Genomic DNA, 18910 nt, shown 5'->3' with positions numbered 1-18910 from the left:
TAGGTGATTTTTTACTTTTTTATTTAAAAATAACAGTTATAGAGTGTTTATTTCACATAAAGGACTTTATTCTGGCTGTTTCTTTACAATATAGCTATAGGATTAGTAATGGATAGGTATCTTAATCCCTCTCTGCCATCTGACGTACTATACTGTCCATGTGACCTGGGCTTTACTTCCAATGGACAGGATAGTATGTCATAGAAATCAGCCACGCACACAGGTGGTGTGCGGCCGGGTGTCAACAGATTCTCACAGCTGACACCCGGCACTAAGTGGCAGCGGCACTTTAACCCTTGAAATGCTGTGATCGAACACGATCACAGCATTCCGGAGCCAGCACAGGAGCTGACAGCCCCTCTGCCTTTGGATTGGAGACCCCGCGGTGTGACGCTGGGTCCGGATCGCTGCTATGGAGACCCGAGAGCTGAGAGACTTCCTGTCATGTGCAGTGCTGATCAGCAAGTCTCCGGTCAGTGTAAAATACATGCAGCGATGACAGCTTCTATAGCATGCAGACCTGCATGTTGTAGAAGCGATCAGCCTGCACAAAATGAGTGTCCCATAGTGGGACAAAGTGTAAAACATCGAATGAAATAAAACATTTTTTAAATAATTGTAAAAATATTTTAAAAAATAAAAACTAAATATTCTATCAATAAATAAATATTTGAATAAAAAAAAATCTAAACAAAAAAGTACACATTTGGTATCTCCGCATCCATAATGACCCGCCCTATAAAACTGTCCCACTAGTTAACCCCTTAAGTGAACACCATAAAAAAACCAAGGCAAAAAACAATGCTTTATCATCATACCATCGAGCAAAAAGTGGAATAACATATGATCAAAAAGATGGATGTATTAAAAAACATGGTACCGCTGAAAATGTCACCTTGTCCCACAAAAAACAAGCCGCCATACTGCGTCATCAGTGAAAAAGTACAAAAGTTATAGCTTTCAGAATAAAGTGATACAAAAACAATTATTTTTTCTATAAAATAGGTTTTATTATATAAAAGCACTAAATCATAAAATATACATAAGGTATCGCTGTAATCGTACTGGCCCGTAGAATAATACTGCCTTATCAATTTTACCACACGCGGGATGGTGTAAACGCCCCTCAAAAGAAATTCATGAACTGCTGGTTTTTGCTCATTCTGTCTCCCAAAAATCGAAAAAGAAAGCAATCAAAAAATGTCATGTGCCTTAAAATTAAACCAATCAAAACGTCAGCTCATCCCGCAAAAAAAAGACCTCACTTGACTCTGTAGGCCAAAAATGGAAAAATTATTGCTCTCAAAATGTGGTAATGCAAAAACTATTTTTTGCAATATAAAGCGTCTTTTTAGCGTGTGACAGCTGACAAACATAAAAACCCGCTATAAGGCCTCTTTCACACATCCTGATATTTCTGGTCCTGGAGTAACATCTGACATGTGTCTGTGTGTAATACTTGCGGCACACGTGTGGCATGTGTGTGCCACATCAGTACCACATGGACAGGTGCCAGGGAAGAAGCGTTACTTTAAGTGCTGTTCCTCGGCGCCGGGTGATGAACATGACTCTCGTCATTCTCCCCAGCTCTGTCAGCGATCGGCACGAGCAGGGGAGAGTGATGAGTTACATTTAACCCCTTAACAACCTCCTATACACCTTACACAGTGATCAAAATAAAAAAATTGTAAACTAAACCCCCCTTTATCACCCCGTTAGGGAAAAATAAAATTAAAGTATTTATTTACATTTTCCCATTAGTGTTAAAGTGAATTGGGCTAAAGTTAGGGTTAGGGTTGTGGCTAAAGTTAGGGTTTGGCAAAAGTTAGGATTAGGATTTTGGCTAAAGTTAAAGTTAGGTGTTATGAATGGGCACCGAGGAGGATAGCAGGCCCAAGCTAAGCCACAGAAAACCTTAGAGGTTGGTAACTAAGCAGATGCAGACCCCTGATCCTGTCCACACAACTAGCAGTAGCCGTGGAGCGTGCCTACAGTGATCCTAGACGCCTAGGCACAGCCGGAGAGCTAACTATGCCTAAAGCAAGAAAGGGGAAATCTTAACTGCCCGGAGCAGACCCCAAAGGAATAGATAGCCCCCAAACATATATTGTCGGTGAGACAAGATGAAAACACAAACAGGCAGAAAAATAGACTGAGCAAACGATGGAGCCCACACTGACTAGACAGGAAAAGAAAGACACTGTCTACAATCATGCAAAAAACCCTGCAAAAAGTCCAACACGTCTGATGCACAAAAAACACTGACGTTGCACGACTTTGCTCCCACTATATCAGCACTCTGGTATATTCTGAAAGCAAAGCAAAAAGAGACCAATATAACAGGGGACAAAAACTGGCGCATGCAGTAACATATGGGCGGTGATTCAGCACAGCCCCAGCCGGAGCTGGCTGACAGGCACAAAGCAGAGATGAACAAAACCAGATCAAATGCAAACAGAATAACAAGTGAACCACTTGGCTGAACCGTGCAGGGAAAGAGCAGGAGACATCAGACCTCAGAAGGGACAGTGTTATGAATGAGTCACCGAAGGAGGAAAAAACAAAAATACAAGCTAAGTCCAGAAAACCGGAGAGGTTGGTAGCTATCGGATTGCAGACCCCTGATCCTATTCACACAACTAACAGTAGCCGTGGGGGGTTCCTACAGTGCCCTAGACCCCTCGTTCACAGCCGGAGAACTAAATAAGCCTAAAGAAAGAAAGGGGAAATCTAAACTGCCCCAGAGCAGACCCCAAAGCAATAGACAGCCCCCAACATGTATTGTTGATGAAAACACAAACACAGACAGAAAGACAGGTTGAGCAAACGATGGGGCCCAACTATCTAAATAGGAAAGGACAGAAAAGATGCTGGCTGCAATCCGCAAAAATACTGCCAAAATAATGTCCAACACGTCTGATAGAAAAAAGGCCCTGAAGTCACTAGACTTCAAAAACAATATATCAGCACTCGGGTATATTCTGAAGACTGAGCAAAAGATCAACTTGACCAGAGACAAAAATGGAGCTCAGCCTGTACCAACAAGGGCAGGCAGAACACAAACACTAAGTAAACAGACAATATCTCATGGAAAAATAAGAGAGCAAATACTTAGCTTTCAGAAGACAGGTACTGAACTGGTTTGCAAGAGCTCAGAGCAGAAAGGATCACCAGCACCCCTGTAGGGCGTCGGCTGCCTTATATCCACTTAGTGATTCCGGGTGTCTAATCAGGCTCCACCTGTTCAGATGACAGGTTCTTCCCAACCCAATCAATTTCACTACCTCTCTTCACCAGCAGAGGGAGTTCATCAGACATCAACGGTGAAGGGGAAAATGAACTCACAACAGTACCTCCCCCTTGATGAGGGGTCACCGAACCCTCATCCACGCCACCAGGACGATCAGGATGGGCCCGATGAAAAGCACAAACCAATCTTTCGGCATGAATATCGGATGCAGGGACCCAAAAATTATCCTCCTGGCCATAACCCTTCCATTTATCCAAATACTGGAGTCTCCGTCTAGCCAGGCGAGAATCCAGTATCTTCGCAACCTCATATTCCACATTATCTTCCACCAATACAGGGTCAGGAGGTGCCACCACAGGAACTACTGGCTCAACAAACCTCTTTAACAGAGACTTATGAAACACGTTATGGATCTTAAATGTAAAAGGAAGAGCCAATCGAAAAGAGACAGGATTAAGAATCTCCAAAATCTTGTAAGGTCCAATAAATCTAGGTTTAAACTTTGGAGAAGCCACCTTCATAGAGATATTCTTTGATGACAACCAAACCATATCACCCACCTTAAACTGGGGACCAATGGTCCTATGACGGTTGGAAAACCGCTGGGCCTTTTCCTGGGAGAGAGACAACCTATCCACCACTTGGTCCCAGATCTGGTGCATTCTCTCCACCACAGTGTCAACACCTGGGCAGGCAGAAGACTCCACCTGTCCTGAAGAGAATCGAGGATGAAACCCAAAGTTACAAAAAAAAGGTGACATCAAAGTGGCAGAACTAGCTCTATTATTTAAAGCAAATTCGGCCAAGGGCAAAAATGAAACCCAATCATCCTGATCAGCAGAAATAAAACATCTCAAATACGACTCCAAAGTCTGGTTTGTTCTCTCCGTCTGCCCATTGGTCTGAGGGTGAAACGCAGAGGAGAAGGACAACTGAATTCCCAGCTTGGAACGGAAAGTCCTCCAAAATCTAGAAATAAACTGAACTCCTCTGTCAGATACAATGTTCTCAGGAATCCCGTGCAAGCGAACCACCTGTTGCAAAAACAAGGCCACCAACTTTGAGGAAGATGGCAACTTAGGGAGTGGTACAAGATGGACCATCTTAGAGAATCTATCACAAATCACCCAAATAACAGTCATTCTCTGAGAGACAGGCATATCAGAGATAAAATCCATTGATATATGGGTCCATGGCCTCCTGGGCACCGGCAAAGGCATCAGCAACCCACTAGAGCGAGAACAAGGTTTAGACCGGGAGCAAGTCCCACAGGACTGCACAAAACTGACATCACGAGACAAGGCGGGCCACCAAAAAGACCGACTCACCAAATCTCTAGTACCAAAAATACCTGGATGACCAGCCAATGCAGAGCAATGAACTTTAGACATCACTCTCTTCCTCCACTGGTCAGGAACATACAATTTTCCAATGGGACAACGCTCAGGTTTGTCCTCCTGAAACTCTTCCAGAGCACGTCTCAAATCGGGCGAGATAGCAGAAAGAACTACCCCCTCACCTAAGATGGTAGCAGACTTGGTCACAACAGGAGAATCAGCAAAGAAACTCCTAGAGAGGGCGTCTGCCTTGACATTCTTAGTGCCCAGAAGAAAGGAGACCACAAAATCAAAACGTGTGAAAAACAAGGCCCACCTAGCCTGTCTAGGATTCAAGCGTTTGGCCGACTCCAGGTAAATCAAATTCTTGTGGTCAGTAAGGACCACGACTTGATGTTTAGCTCCCTCCAACCAATGTCTCCACTCCTCAAATGCCCATTTCATGGCTAACAGTTCCCGATTCCCCACATCATAGTTATGTTCAGATGGGGAGAACTTTCGGGAAAAGAAAGCACAGGGATTCATCTTAGATGTTACCGGATCTTTTTGGGACAAAACAGCTCCTGCCCCAATCTCAGAAACGTCCACCTCTACCTGAAACGGGAGTGAGACATCAGGTTGCCGCAAAACCGGAGCAGAAGTGAACCTTCGCTTCAGCTCCCGAAAGGAAGAAACAACCTCCGAAGACCAATTCAGCACATCAGCACCCTTCTTAGTCAAATCAGTCAATGGTTTGGCAATACCAGAAAAATTAGCTATAAATTTACGATAAAAACTAGCAAAACCCAAAAACTTCTGGAGGGCCTTCAAAGAAGTGGGTTGAACCCAATCATAAATGGCCTGTACCTTGGCCGGGTCCATTTCAGTAGTTGACGGAGAGGAGACAAAACAAATCCCAAAAATGAAATCCTCTGTACCCCAAAAAGACATTTCGATCCCTTGACATACAGGGAATTCTCCCTCAAAATCCGGAACACAGTCCGAACATGTTCCACATGAGAGTCCCAATCCTTGGAAAAGATCAAAATATCATCCAGATAGATGATCAAAAATTTATCCACAAAGTCTCGGAAAATATCATTCATGAAGCACTGGAAGACAGAAGGGGCATTAGTGAGCCCAAAAGGCATCACCAGGTACTCAAAATGTCCCTCCGGAGTATTAAACGCCGGCTTCCATTCATCCCCATGCTTAATGCGAATAAGATTATACGCCCCCCTGAGGTCAAGCTTGGTAAACCAGCAAGCACCTTTAACTCTAGAGAATAGATCAGAAATCAGGGGTATCGGATACTGATATTTAACAGTAATTTTGTTGAGGGAACGATAGTCAATACAAGGCCTTAATGAACCATCCTTCTTGGCCACGAAAAAAAACCCAGCACCTAAAGGTGAAGAGGATGGTCTAATATGACCCTTCTCCAACGCCTCCTTAATATAGGATTGCATAGCCTCGTGCTCGGGTACAGATAAATTGAAAAGTCGACCCTTGGGAAATTTACACCCAGGGCTCAGCTCAATTGCACAGTCATAACTCCTATGAGGAGGCAAATACGCAGACTCATTCTCAGTAAATACATCATAAAAATCAGCCAAATAGTCAGGAACATCATGCGACTGGGGAGAGGTGGAGAAAACAGGAGCGTCACTAAGGGCACACCGACAACCCCAACTCACCACAGACACAGATTTCCAATCCAAAACTGGATTATGGATTTGTAACCAGGGAAACCCCAGAACAATGGTATCATGCAGATTATGCAACACCAAGTCTCTGCAATTTTCTTGATGATCTGGGGCGACCCACATTACCACCTGGGTCCAAAACTGAGGTTTATTCTTCGCCAAAGGAGTAGCATCAATACCCCTCAAAGGGATAGGCGTCCGCAGAGGTGTCATAGGAAATCCACAACGTTTAGCAAAATCCAAGTCCATCAGGTTCAGAGCTGCTTCCGAACCCACAAAAGCCTTAGCGGAAAATGTGGACATGGAGCAGATCAGAGTAATTGCCAGAAGAAACTTAGGTTGAACACCGCCCACAGCAAATGTGTGTGCAAAACGTTTCTCTCGTTTAGGGCAGACAGAAATAATATGCGAGGCATCTCCACAGAAAAAACACAGCTTATTACGCCTTCTGAACTCCTGACGTTGCGCCCTAGACAAAACTCTATCACATTGCATAGGTTCAGACATTTGTTCAACAGGTGGCAACACCTCTCGTGCAGTTTTGCGTTCGCGTAAACGCCGATCAACCTGAATGGCTAATGACATAGAATCGTCAAGATCAGAGGGAACAGGAAATCCCACCATAGTATCTTTAACGGTTTCTGACAAACCCTTCTGAAAGAGAGCTGCCAAGGCACCATCATTCCAAGTAGTAAGGACCGCCCAATTTCGGAATTTTTGACAGTACAACTCTGCAGAATCCTGACCCTGGCTCAATGCCAACAGGGCCTTTTCAGCCTGATCAATAGCATTAGGTTCATCATACAACAGCCCTTAGGCTTGAAAAAATGCATTCACATTAGCTAGAATAGGATCATCAGGTTTCAAAGAAAACGCCCAATCCTGAGGATCGCAGCGCAGCAAAGAGATGACAATTTTAACCTGCTGCGCGGAGCTCCCTGATGAATTAGGCTTCAAGGCAAAAAATAATTTACAATTATTCTTAAAATTCAGAAATTTAGACCAATCCCCAAAAAACACATCAGGAGTAGGGATCTTTGGTTCAGCAACATGTGAATGAGCAAGATAGGCGGAAATTCCCCGCACTTCAGCAGCGAGCTGCTTCACACGATCAGACAATTGCTTCATCTCCATTGAGAAGAAAAAAAATTCCCCCTACGGCCTCAAAGACATAGAGGAAAAAATAAACACAAAAATAAAAAAAATTCTGACACTTTTTTTTTTTTTTTAACAATTCTTTCCTATTGAGTACCCTAGAATCTGCGGTATGGCTGATGATTCTGTTATGAATGAGTCACCGAAGGAGGAAAAAACAAAAATACAAGCTAAGTCCAGGAAACCAGAGAGGTTGGTAGCTATCGGATTGCAGACCCCTGATCCTATTCACACAACTAACAGTAGCCATGGGGGGTTCCTACGGTGCCCTAGACCCCTCGTTCACAGCCGGAGAATTAAATAAGCCTAAAGAAAGAAAGGGGAAATCTAAACTGCCCCAGAGCAAACCCCAAAGCAATAGACAGCCCCCAACATGTATTGTCGGTGAAAAGCAGATGAAAACACAAACAAAGAAAGACAGGTTGAGCAAACGATGGCGCCCAACTAACTAAATAGGAAAGGACAGAAAAGATGCTGGCTGCAATCCGCAAAAATACTGCCAAAATAATGTCCAACACGTCTGATAGAAAAAAGGCCCTGAAGTCACTAGACTTTCAAAAACACTATATCAGCACTCGGGTATATTCTGAAGATCAACTTGACCAGAGACAAAAATGGAGCTCAGCCTGTACCAACAAGGGCTGGCAGAACACAAACACTAAGTAAACAGACAATATCTCATGGAAAAATAAGAGAGCAAATACTTAGCTTTCAGAAGACAGGTTCTGAACTGGTTTGCATGAGCTCAGAGCAGAAAGGATCACCAGCACCCCTGTAGGGCGTCGGCTGCCTTATATCCACTCAGTGATTCCGGGTGTCCAATCGGGCTCCACCTGTTCAGATGACAGGTTCTTCCCAACCCATTCAATTTCACTACCTCTCTTCACCAGCAGAGGGAGTTCATCAGACATCAACGGTGAAAGGGAAAATGAACTCACAACAGGACAGGAAGAAAATCACCAGCAGGGATAGAGGGAGTCAGCTGTCTTAAATCCCAATCAGAAACCCCAGATCTCCAATCGTCTTTCTTATCATCAGGTGGCAAGCCTCTGTCAATCAGATCAGCTCCACTACCTCCAGTAACCACCAGAGGGAGTCCAGAAAGAGAACTCGCAACCCCTCTGTCAATCTGACAAGCTCCACTACCTTCAGTAATCACCAGAGGGAAGGAAGAGAGAGAATTCACAACAGTTAGGGTTGAGGCTAAAGTTAGGGTTAGGGTTGGGATTAGGGCTAGGGTTGGGATTAGGTTTAGGGGTGTGTTGGGGTTAGGGTTGGAGTTAGAATTGGGGGTTTCCACGGTTTATGCACATCAGGGGCTCTTCAAACGCGACATGGCGTCGGATCTCAATTCCAGCCAATTCTGGAAAAGTAAAATGGCACTCCTTTCCTTTCGAACTCTGCCATGCGCCCAAACAGTGGTTTACCCCACACATAAGGGTTATCAGCGTACTCAGGACAAATTGCACAACAACTTTTGGGGTCCAATTTCTCCTGTTACCCTTGGGAAAATAAAAAATTTGGGGCAAAAATCATTTTTGTTAAAAAAAAAAATGATTTATTTTTACGGCTGTACGTTGTAAACTTCTGTGAAGCACTTGGGGGTTTAAAATGCTCACCACACATCTAAATATGGTCCTTAGGGGGTCTAGTTTCAAAAATGTCCCTTGTGGGGGTTTTCCACTGTTTAGGCACATCAGGGGCTCTCCAAACGCGACATGGCGTCCAATCTCAATTCCAGCCAATTTTGCACTGAAAAGTCAAACTGCGCTCCTTCCCTACCGAGCTCTGCCATGCGCCCAAACAGTGGTTTACCTCCATATTTGGGGTATCACCGTACTCAGGATAAATTGTACAACTTTTGGGATTCAACTTCTCCTGTTAATCTGGGTACAATAAAAAAATTGGATCTAAAGTAAATTTTTTGTGAAAAAAGTTAAATGTTCATTTTTTTTAAACATTCCAAAAATTCCTGTGAAGCACCTGAAGGGTTAATAAACTTCTTGAATGTGGTTTTGAGCACCTTCAGGGGTGCAGTTTTTAGAGTGGTGTCTCTTTTGGGTATTTTCTATCATATAGATCCGTCAAGATGACTTCAAATGTGATGTGGTCCCTAAAAATAAAATGGTGTTGTAAAAATGAGAAATCACTGTTTAACTTTTAACCCTTATAACTTCCCAACAAAAGTAAATTTTTGTTCCATAATTGTGCTGATGTAAACATGTGGGAAATGTTATTAATTATTTTATATTCAGAATAGTGGTTGATACGTTTTATTGGCTAACTGAAAAGATGGTAACACATTGCAAGCTTTCGAGACTACTCAGGTCTCTTCTTCAGGCTAGACTAATACAAAATCTAAAGAGTCACATATTTATGCTTCATTGATGATATTTTAACCCCCTCACGACCAATGACGCCACATAGGCATCATGAAAACTGGTGCAAATCTGACCAGTGACGCCTATGTGGCATCATGACTTTAAAGCTCCCCTGCGGGTCGGGTGACCTAGGTCACTGAAAGGTCACCCGACCCGCAGATACAGGGGGCTTTGTTCTTCACCATAGGGGGCGTGGCTTCGCCCCCACGTGACTACGATCGCTCTGATTGGCTGTTAAAAGTGAAACAGCAAATCAGAGCGATAGTAATATTTCATCAATGAAAATTGATAAAATATTACAATCCAGCCATGTCCGACGCTGCTGTAGCATCGGACATGGCTGGTGACAGCGATCCGACCCCCCCCGTTAACGGGGGTGATCTGCCCCCCCGCCACTGAATGACAGCGGCGATGTGCCGCCGCTATCATCCCCCGCCTTCCCTCCACTCCCCCTGGCTTCCGATCGCCCCCTCTCCCACCCCCCGGTACTCACCGAGTGCCGTTATGGCTCCCGATGTCCCGCGGTCCCGGACTATGGGCGCCGCCACCCCCATAGACAGGATCAACTAATAAAATAAAGAAATTACTTTTATTTTTATTTTTCCATTAGGGTTAGGGTTGGAAAGAGGGTTAAGGTTGGAAAGAGGGTTAGTGTTGGAATTAGGGTTAGGGTTGGAATTAGCGTTAGAATTAGGGTTAGGGTTGGAATTAGGGTTAGGCTTGTGGCTAGGGTTGGGATTAGGGTTAGGGGTGTGTTGGGGTTAGGGTTGGGATTAGGGTTAGGGATGTGTTGGGGTTTGGGCTGTGGATAGGGGTGTGTTGGGGTTAGGGTTGGAGTTAGAATTGTGGGGTTTCCACTGTTTAGGGACATCAGGGGGTCTCCAAACGCGACATGGTGCAACCATTGATTCCAGACAATTTTGTGTTCAAAAAGTTAAACGGTGCTCCCTTCCAAGCCCCGACGTGTGCCCAATCAGTGGTTTACCCCAACATATGGGGTTTCAGCATACTCAGGAAAAATTGCACAACAACTTTTGGGGTCTAATTTCTCCTGGTACCCTTGGGAAAATAAAAAATTGGGGGCTAAAAAATATTTTAGTGGAAATTTTTTATTTTTTTATTTTCATGTCTCTGCGTTATAAACTTCTGTGAAGCACTTGGAGGTTCAAAATGCTCACCAGGCATCTAGATAAGTTCCTTGGGAGGTCTAGTTTCCAAAATGGGGTCACTTGTCGGGGGTTTCTATTGTTTAGGCACATCAGGGGCTCTGCAAACGTAACGACGACCACAGACCATTCCATCAAAGTCTGCATTTCAAAACGTCACTACTTCCATTCCGAGCCCTTACATGTGCCCAAATAATGGTTCCCCCCATATATGGGGCACCAGTGTACTCAGGACAAACTGTACAACAACTTTTGGGGTCCAATTTATTCTGCTACCCTTGTGAAATTAAAATTGCTGGCTAAAAATCATTTTTTTTTTTTAGGAAAAAAAATATTTTTTATTTTAACGGCTCTGCGTTATAAACTTCTGTGAAGCGCTTTGGGATTCAAGGTGCTCACCACACATCTAGATAAGTTCTTGGGGGGGGTCTAGTCTCCAAAATGGGGTCACTTGTGGGGGGGTTCCACAGTTTAGGTACATCAGGGGCTCTGCAAATGTAACATGATGCCCGCAGACCATTCCATCAAAGTCAGCATCTCAAAATGTCACTACTTCCCTTTCGAGCCCCGACGTGTGCCCACACAGTGGTTCCCCCCCACATATGGGGTACCAGCGTACTCAGGACAAACTGGAAAACAACTTTTGTGGTCTAATTTATCCTGGTACCCTTGTGAAAATAAAAAATTGTGCACTAAAAAATAATTTTTTGAGGAAAAAAAATATTTTTTATTTTCACGGCTCTGCGTTATAAACTTTTGTGAAGCACTTGGTTCAAAGTGCTCACTATGCATCTAGATAAGTTCCTTAGGGGGTCTAGTTTCCCAAATGGGGTCATTTGTGGGGGAGCTCCAATGTTTTGGCACACAGGGGCTCTCCAAACACGACGTGGTGTCCGCTAACGATTAGAAGTAATTTGCATTTCAAAAAGTCAAATGGCGCTCCTTCCCTTCTGAGCCCTGCCGTGTGCCCAAACAGTGGTTCCCCCCCGACGTATGGGGTACCAGCGTACTCAGGACAAACTGGACAACAACTTTTGTGGTCCAATTTCTCCTGTTAACCTTGTGAAAATTAAAAAATAGTGTGCTAAAAATCATTTTTGAAGAAAATTTTTTTTTTATTTTCACTGCTCTGTTATAAAATTTTGTGAAGCACTTGGGGGTTCAAAGTGCTCACTACACATCTAGATAAGTTCCTTAGGGATTCTAGTTTCCAAAATGGGGTCACTTGTGGGGGAGCTTCAATGTTTAGGTACACAGGGGCTCTCCAAACGCGACATGGTGTCCGCTAACGATTGGAGCTTATTTTCCATTCAAAAGTCAAATGGTGCTCCTTCCCTTCCGGACCCTGCCGTGTGCTCAAACAGTGGTTTATGACCACATATGAGGTATCAGTGTACTCAAGAGAATTTTTTCAACAAATTTTAGGATCCATTTTATCCTGTTGCCCATGTGAAAATGAAAAAACTGAGGCTAAAATAAAATTTTTGTGAAAAAAAAGTACTTTTTTTTTTTTTACAGATCAGTTTGTGAAGTACCTGGGGGTTCAAAGTGATCACTATGCATCTAGATAAGTTCCTTGGGGGGTCTAGTTTCCAAAATGGGGTCACTTGTGGAGGAGCTCCAATGTTTTTGCACACAGGGGCTCTCCAAATGTGACATTGCAACCGCTAAATATTCCAGCATATTTTCCATTCAAAAAGTCAAATGGTGCTCCTTCCCTTCTGAGCCCTGCCGTGCGCCCAAAGAGTGGTTTATGACCACATATGAGGTATCGGTGTACTCAGGAGAAATTGCCCAACAAATTTTAGGATCCATTTTATCCTGTTGCCCATGTGAAAATGAAAGAATTGATGCTAAAAGAAAATTTTTGTTGGAAAAATTAAAATGTCCATTTTTTCTTTCCACGTTGCTTTAGTTCCTGTGAAACACCTGAAGGGTTAATAATCTTCTTGAATGTAGTTTTGAGTAGCTTGAGGGGTGCAGTTTTTAGAATGGTGTCACTTTTGGGTATTTTCTGCCATATAGACCCATCAAAGTGACTTCAAATGTGAGGTGGTCCCTAAAAAAATGGTTTTGTATATTTTATTGTAAAAATGAGAAATCGCTGGTCAACTTTTAACCCTTATAACTTCCTAACAAAAAATATTTTGTTTCCAAAATTGTGCTGATGTAAAGTAGACATGTGGGAAATGTTATTTAGTAACTATTTTGTGTCACATAACTCTCTGGTTTAACAGAATTAAAAATTAAAAATTTGAAAATTGCAAAATTTTCTAAATTTTCACCAAATTTCTGATTTTTTCACAAATAAATGCAAAAATTATCGACCTAAATTTACCACTAACATGAAGCTCAATATGTCACGAAAAAACAATCTCAGAGTCGCTAGGATCCGTTGAAGTGTTCCTGAGTTATTACCTCATAAAGGGAGACTGGTCAGAATTGCAAAAAATGGCCTGGTCATTAAGGTCAAAATAGGCTTGGTCATGAAGGGGTTAATCATCTGGACGGAGTCTGAGCAACAGCTAAAGACGTTCCACGAACAGTTTATTCAATTTCATCCCACCATCAATTTAACACTCAACTACTCCAGCACTGAGATTAACTTTTTGGACACCATCATTAAGCTAAAAAACAATGAAATAGAGACATCCCTGTATCAAAAGCCAATCGACCGTCCAACATACCTTAAATGGGACAGTTTCCATCCAAAACACATAAAGAACTCTTATCTATAGCCAAGCCATCAGATACAATCGTGTATGTTCCAACCCCATGGATAGAGACAAACACCTTGGTCGCCTCAAAAAGACCTTTTTGAATCAGGGCTACCATCCAAGAACAATTGAAAACCAAATTACAGGAGCCACCAGAATGTCAAGGAATCACCTGCTACATTACAAAGCTAAAGAAGAAAATAACCGGGTGCCTCTAGTAGTCACCTGCAACCCAAATCTGGAAGTGCTAAGGGGAACTGCACGGAAATTACAACCTTTACTACAAAAAGATGCCCGATTACAATCCATTTTTCCAGTCCCCCCACTGCTGTGTTTTAGGCAGCCCCCAAATTTAAGAAGCATCATTGTCAGAAGCTCCCTGTCCTCTCCAACAACTGCAAGAACCTTTCCTTGCATCCAGAAAAAATGTAAAACTTGTCCATTTATAATGACCACGGACAAGATAAAGATCCCCCAACTCACATCAGGACTACAAGATCCCAGGTACTTTCAGCTGCGTTACATCTAATGTGGTGTACTTAACTATTTGTACTAAATGTCTGTATGTGGGGGAGACAGGGCAAAAGCTTAGAACAAGGATGAATGATCATCGTCACACAATAAGAGAAAAAAGAATGGATCTACCTGTGGCAAAACATTTTTGTATCCCTGATCACAGCAACATGGATATGAAATTACTGGTGTTGAAAGGTAACTTCACATCTCAGAGAGCGAGACGTGTTTGGGAGTATAAATTTGTGACGACCTTTGACACTCTCAGTGCTGGAATGAATGTGTTGCATGGATTTATGTCTTTTTACATCAATTAAGGAATTTGCTTTCAAGACCTGGTGGGGGCATCACAACACATTAGGAGACCCAATCAGAGGACTATAAAAAATCCGGACTCCTTATCCATGTACTGGTCCAATATTTATGTTTCTCCCTCTCCCATATTGATAGTTCTGCTTCACGTCACTTGTCTTATCCATTGCATTTTTTCTGTGTTGTATTGTGCATAAATATGTGACTCTTCAGATTTTGTATTAGGTAGGCTGAAGAAGAGACCTGAGTAGTCTCGAAAGCTTGCAATGTGTTACCATCTTTTCAGTTAGCCATTAAAAGGTATCAACCACTGAGGACTCTCAGTTCTGAATATTTTTCTATCTACTGGCTAACACAGTGCAAAGATATACATCTTTCCTGTAATTATTTTATGTGACATATCTCTGTGATTTAAGGGCATGAAAATTCAAAGTTGGAAAATTACGAAATTTTCGCCATATTTCCGCTTTTTTTTTTTAAAATAAAAGCAAGTCATATCAAAGAAATTTTGCAACTATCATGAAGTACAATATGTCACTAGAAAACATGAGAATCACCGGGAACCAAGGAAGCGTTCCAGAGTTATTACCTCCTAAAGAGACAGTGGTCATTCGTAAAAATTGTCCTGGTCATTAACATGCAAACCACCGTTGGGGGTTAGGGGGTTAAAGACTCCTCTCCATTACTAACCCGTGGGCTTGATGTCACCAGACAAAGGTGACATCAACCCCACAAACATGAACCTAACTTGGCACCACTGCAGAGCAAGTGGGAAGAGTTGGGCAAAGCGCCAGAATTGGCGCATCTAATAGATGTGCCTTTCCTGGGTGGCTGCAGCCTGCTATTTTTAGGCTGAGGGGGGTCAATATCGGTGGCCATTTATCAGCCTGAGAATACCAGCCTCCAACTGTATGCTTTAGCTTGGTTGGTTGTCAAAAATGGGGTGGACCCCAGGCTGTTTTTTAAAAATATTTATTTTAATAATTACAAGAACAGCATGGGGACCCATCTATTCTTGATATCCAGCCTTGCTAATGCTGACAGCTGAGGGTTGCAGCCCCCAGCTGTCAGTTTTGCCTGGCTGGTTATCAAAAATACAGGGGAATTTACTCCGTTTATTTTTAAAACTATTTAGAGTGCAGGTGCTGGCTGATGAATTTCCATCATCCGCTGTCTGTTCTCGCTGATACAGCTGCTGCTCAAGCTATAATTTGACAGCATGGGAACTGCAGCTGTCTGACCGGTGGTAAAGATGCGCAGCATGTCAAACACTGGATGTTCAGGCCCCCCATTCTAGTGAATGGGATCCGGGTACTGTTCTGGTACCCAAACTTTTTTATAATTGTTCGGCTGAACCCGTTCGACCCGGACATCCAGGGGAACGCCCATCTTTACTTGTAATTTGTTATAAAATCCATCACTCAACAAAATTTCTGTGTAGACCATTCATTATTTGGTCTTATAGTATTGTGAGGAAATAGGGAGACACAAGCGCAATATAGGGTCTTATCCCAAGTAAGCGGTTTGACAGAAAACTGCTCACCTGGTAGTAGGTATTCAAAGCATGTATAGATAAGGGCTGCTGCAGATCCACAAGTCGGTCACCGACTATATGAAACAGAACTCTGCAAAGGAGTACGTGGATTTCGTCCGCGCTGCCCAAATGATGAAATTCCAGAAGGTTAATAAAGTTTGACAGTGGTTTATTCTATGCGTTTCAAGGTTTTTGCAACCTTTTCTTCAGGAAATACTTGAAGAAGAGGTTGCAAAAAATCTTGAAACGCGTAGAATAAACCACTGTCAAACTTTATTAACCTTCTGGAATTTCATCATTTGGGCAGTGCGGATGAAATCCATGCATTCCCTTGCAGAGTTCTATTATTTGGTCTTAAACATGTTAATTAAAGTCAAATTATTATTTTCCTTTTAGAGCTTTGTTTGGAAAAGACATCTCGGAACAAGTTCGGAAAGCTGCAATCAAGTTGCCTGCTCTTAAAAATATGAAGTAAATTTAAATCATTGTTCATTTTAATTGGCAAAATAAAAAAAAATAAGTTTTATTACATTTGAATTGGTCAGCAAGAATTGTAGTTCTTCAGTGAATGCAACAATCCAACTGTACTTTTATATTTTTCTTATAGAAGCTCTTCCAATAATATTTTTATTAGTTAAACCTGTGTAGATGTGTTTGTAATGTGATATAATAAATATCTTCTCCAGTTTCCAGCTTTGCTTCGGTCTTCTTCTGGAACATGTGACTTCTATTATTGATGTGCAGCCTCTCACAGAGGTCTAGTCTTGTAACTGGAATCCTGTGGGTCCTCAACCGGCAGGTTTGACAAACTTGTAGGCCTCTTTAATAATGTAGTTTTTCCTGTCCCCCAGTCTGTAATGCACCCCATCCTGTAGAAATGTACCATGTCCTGTAATGTCCTTCATCCTGGGACCTATGCTGTAATAAAGCCCAGCATTCTGGACTCATTTTACAATAATGTGACCCCGTCCTACAGTAATCTCCACCACTCTGGCTCCCATCCTTTAATAATGTCCCTGTCTTCGTCCCCTTCCTGTTATAATATTCTCCTTCCTGGCATTCTACAAAACACATTTAAACAAAAAAAACAATTCTTACCTGTCCTCATTTCTGTGGCAAGCAGTGCCATCTTCCACCTCCATAGGGTGTGCGAGTGGCCCATGGCAGTGACGTCATACATCACCAACAATGGGCACGCCAACATCAGCTGTCAGCCTGTGATACGCTGGCAGCTACTATAGCTATTGCGGCACTGGAAGCTGGTGGTCCCGGTGCACCACAAAACATTTCAGCATAATGTGTATCCAAACTAGCCAATTCGACTGTAAATAGTGCTGACTTTGGTGGGCCCAATGACTCCACGGTTGTGGTAGCACTCTCTGTGATCATTACAACCCTCATGGGTTCCATGTGTTAGTTTTAAAGTCACTTTTACAATGTAAACCTATGAGGTATCAACTGAAAACCAGCGAAAGCAGCAATTGGTAAATATATTGACCCCTTCACGACATGCGCCGTACACGTACAGCACATGTTATGTCTGTCACTTTGATGTGGGCTCAGGGGCAGAGCCCACATCTTTTTCCCCACATGTCAGCTGTTTTGAATAGCTGACATGTGCCTCTAATAGCCATGGGTGGAATTGTGATCAACCTCTGACAGCGGCATTTAATGTGATATTGCCAGAAGTGCATCACTAATTCCGCCCATCGGCGCTAATGTCACATGACTGTGGGTCACCGATGGGTTGGCATGACAACCAGTGATCTACAGCAGACCCCTGTGGTTGTCATTTCCGTATTGCTATGAGCACTACCCAGCAGACGTCGCTCATAGCATTTCTGCTACACAGAGGTGATCTGATCATCACCTGTGTGTAGCAGGAGTGATCGGATTATCGCAGCTTTTATGGAGACTATCGAAGCAAGTGAGAAGTTAAAAAAAAGGTTTTAAAGTTTTTTAACCCCTTCCCGACCAGTGACAAGCGTATGCGTCATGAAAGTCGGTGCCAATCCGACCAATGACGCATACACTGTGTCATGACTTTAAAGCCCCCCTGCTGGTCAGGTGACCGGGGTCAATGAAAGGTCACCTGACCCGCAGATACAGGAGGCTTTGTACTTCACCACAGGGGGTGTGGCTTCGCCCCCACATGGCTGCAATCGCTCTGATTGGCTGTTAAAAGTGAAACAGCCAATCATACCGATAGTAACATTTCATCAATGAAAATTGATGAAATATTACAAACCAGCCATGGCCGATGCTGCAGTAGCATCGGACATGGCTGGAGACTGTTATCTGATCCCCCCACACACCGGCTGGCCAGGGCGATCGGCCCCCGCCAATGAATGACAGCGGTGATGTGCCGCCGCTGTCATCATCTGCTCCCCCCGCCTTCCCTCCGCCCCCCCCACCACCCCCGGTACCTGAATAGTGCTGTCGCTCCCAGTGTCCCGCAGTCCCGGATCATGGGCGCCGCCATCTTGGAAAATTGGCGGGCAATGAGCAGTGTGTCCACCACTTCAAATTCCATTAATTCATTTTGATCACTGTGATAAACTCTCAGTGATCAAAATGAAATAAAAAGTAAATAAACCCCCCTCTATCACCCCCATAGGTAGGCACAAATAAAGAAAATATTTTTATTTTTCCCTTAGGGCTAGGGCTAGGGCTGGAATTAGGGTTAGGGTTGGAATTAGGGTTAGGCTTGTGGTTAGGGTTATGGTTGGGATTAGGGTTAGAGGTGTGTTGAGGTTAGAGTTGGCGTTAGAATTGAGGGGTTTCTACTGTTTAAGTACATCGGGGGGTCTCCAAACGTGACATTGTGCCTCCATTGATTCCAGCCAATTTTGCGTTCAAA

At 43.2% G+C, this 18910-nt stretch overlaps 1 protein-coding gene across 7 annotated transcripts in view; it reads left to right on the top strand.

Annotated features, from left to right (window-relative positions):
- Nucleotides 1–16742, top strand: part of LOC141067695 (tRNA N6-adenosine threonylcarbamoyltransferase, mitochondrial-like) — a 210391-nt gene extending 193649 nt beyond the window's left edge. For all 7 annotated transcript variants that reach the window (XM_073558093.1, XM_073558092.1, XM_073558097.1 and 4 more), the window contains one exon: nucleotides 16447–16742. In XM_073558093.1, coding sequence (XP_073414194.1) covers nucleotides 16447–16525 — 79 coding nt within the window. In that variant the 3' untranslated portion in view covers nucleotides 16526–16742. The remainder of the gene's footprint in view (nucleotides 1–16446) is intronic.
- Nucleotides 16743–18910: the final 2168 nt, after the last annotated feature.

Source organism: Dendrobates tinctorius, unplaced genomic scaffold (assembly GCF_039654945.1).
Source record: "Dendrobates tinctorius isolate UK_male_01 unplaced genomic scaffold, ASM3965494v1 ptg000254l, whole genome shotgun sequence".
NCBI classification, from domain to species: domain Eukaryota; kingdom Metazoa; phylum Chordata; class Amphibia; order Anura; family Dendrobatidae; genus Dendrobates; species Dendrobates tinctorius.
This window is presented reverse-complemented; position numbering and strand designations above follow the sequence as displayed.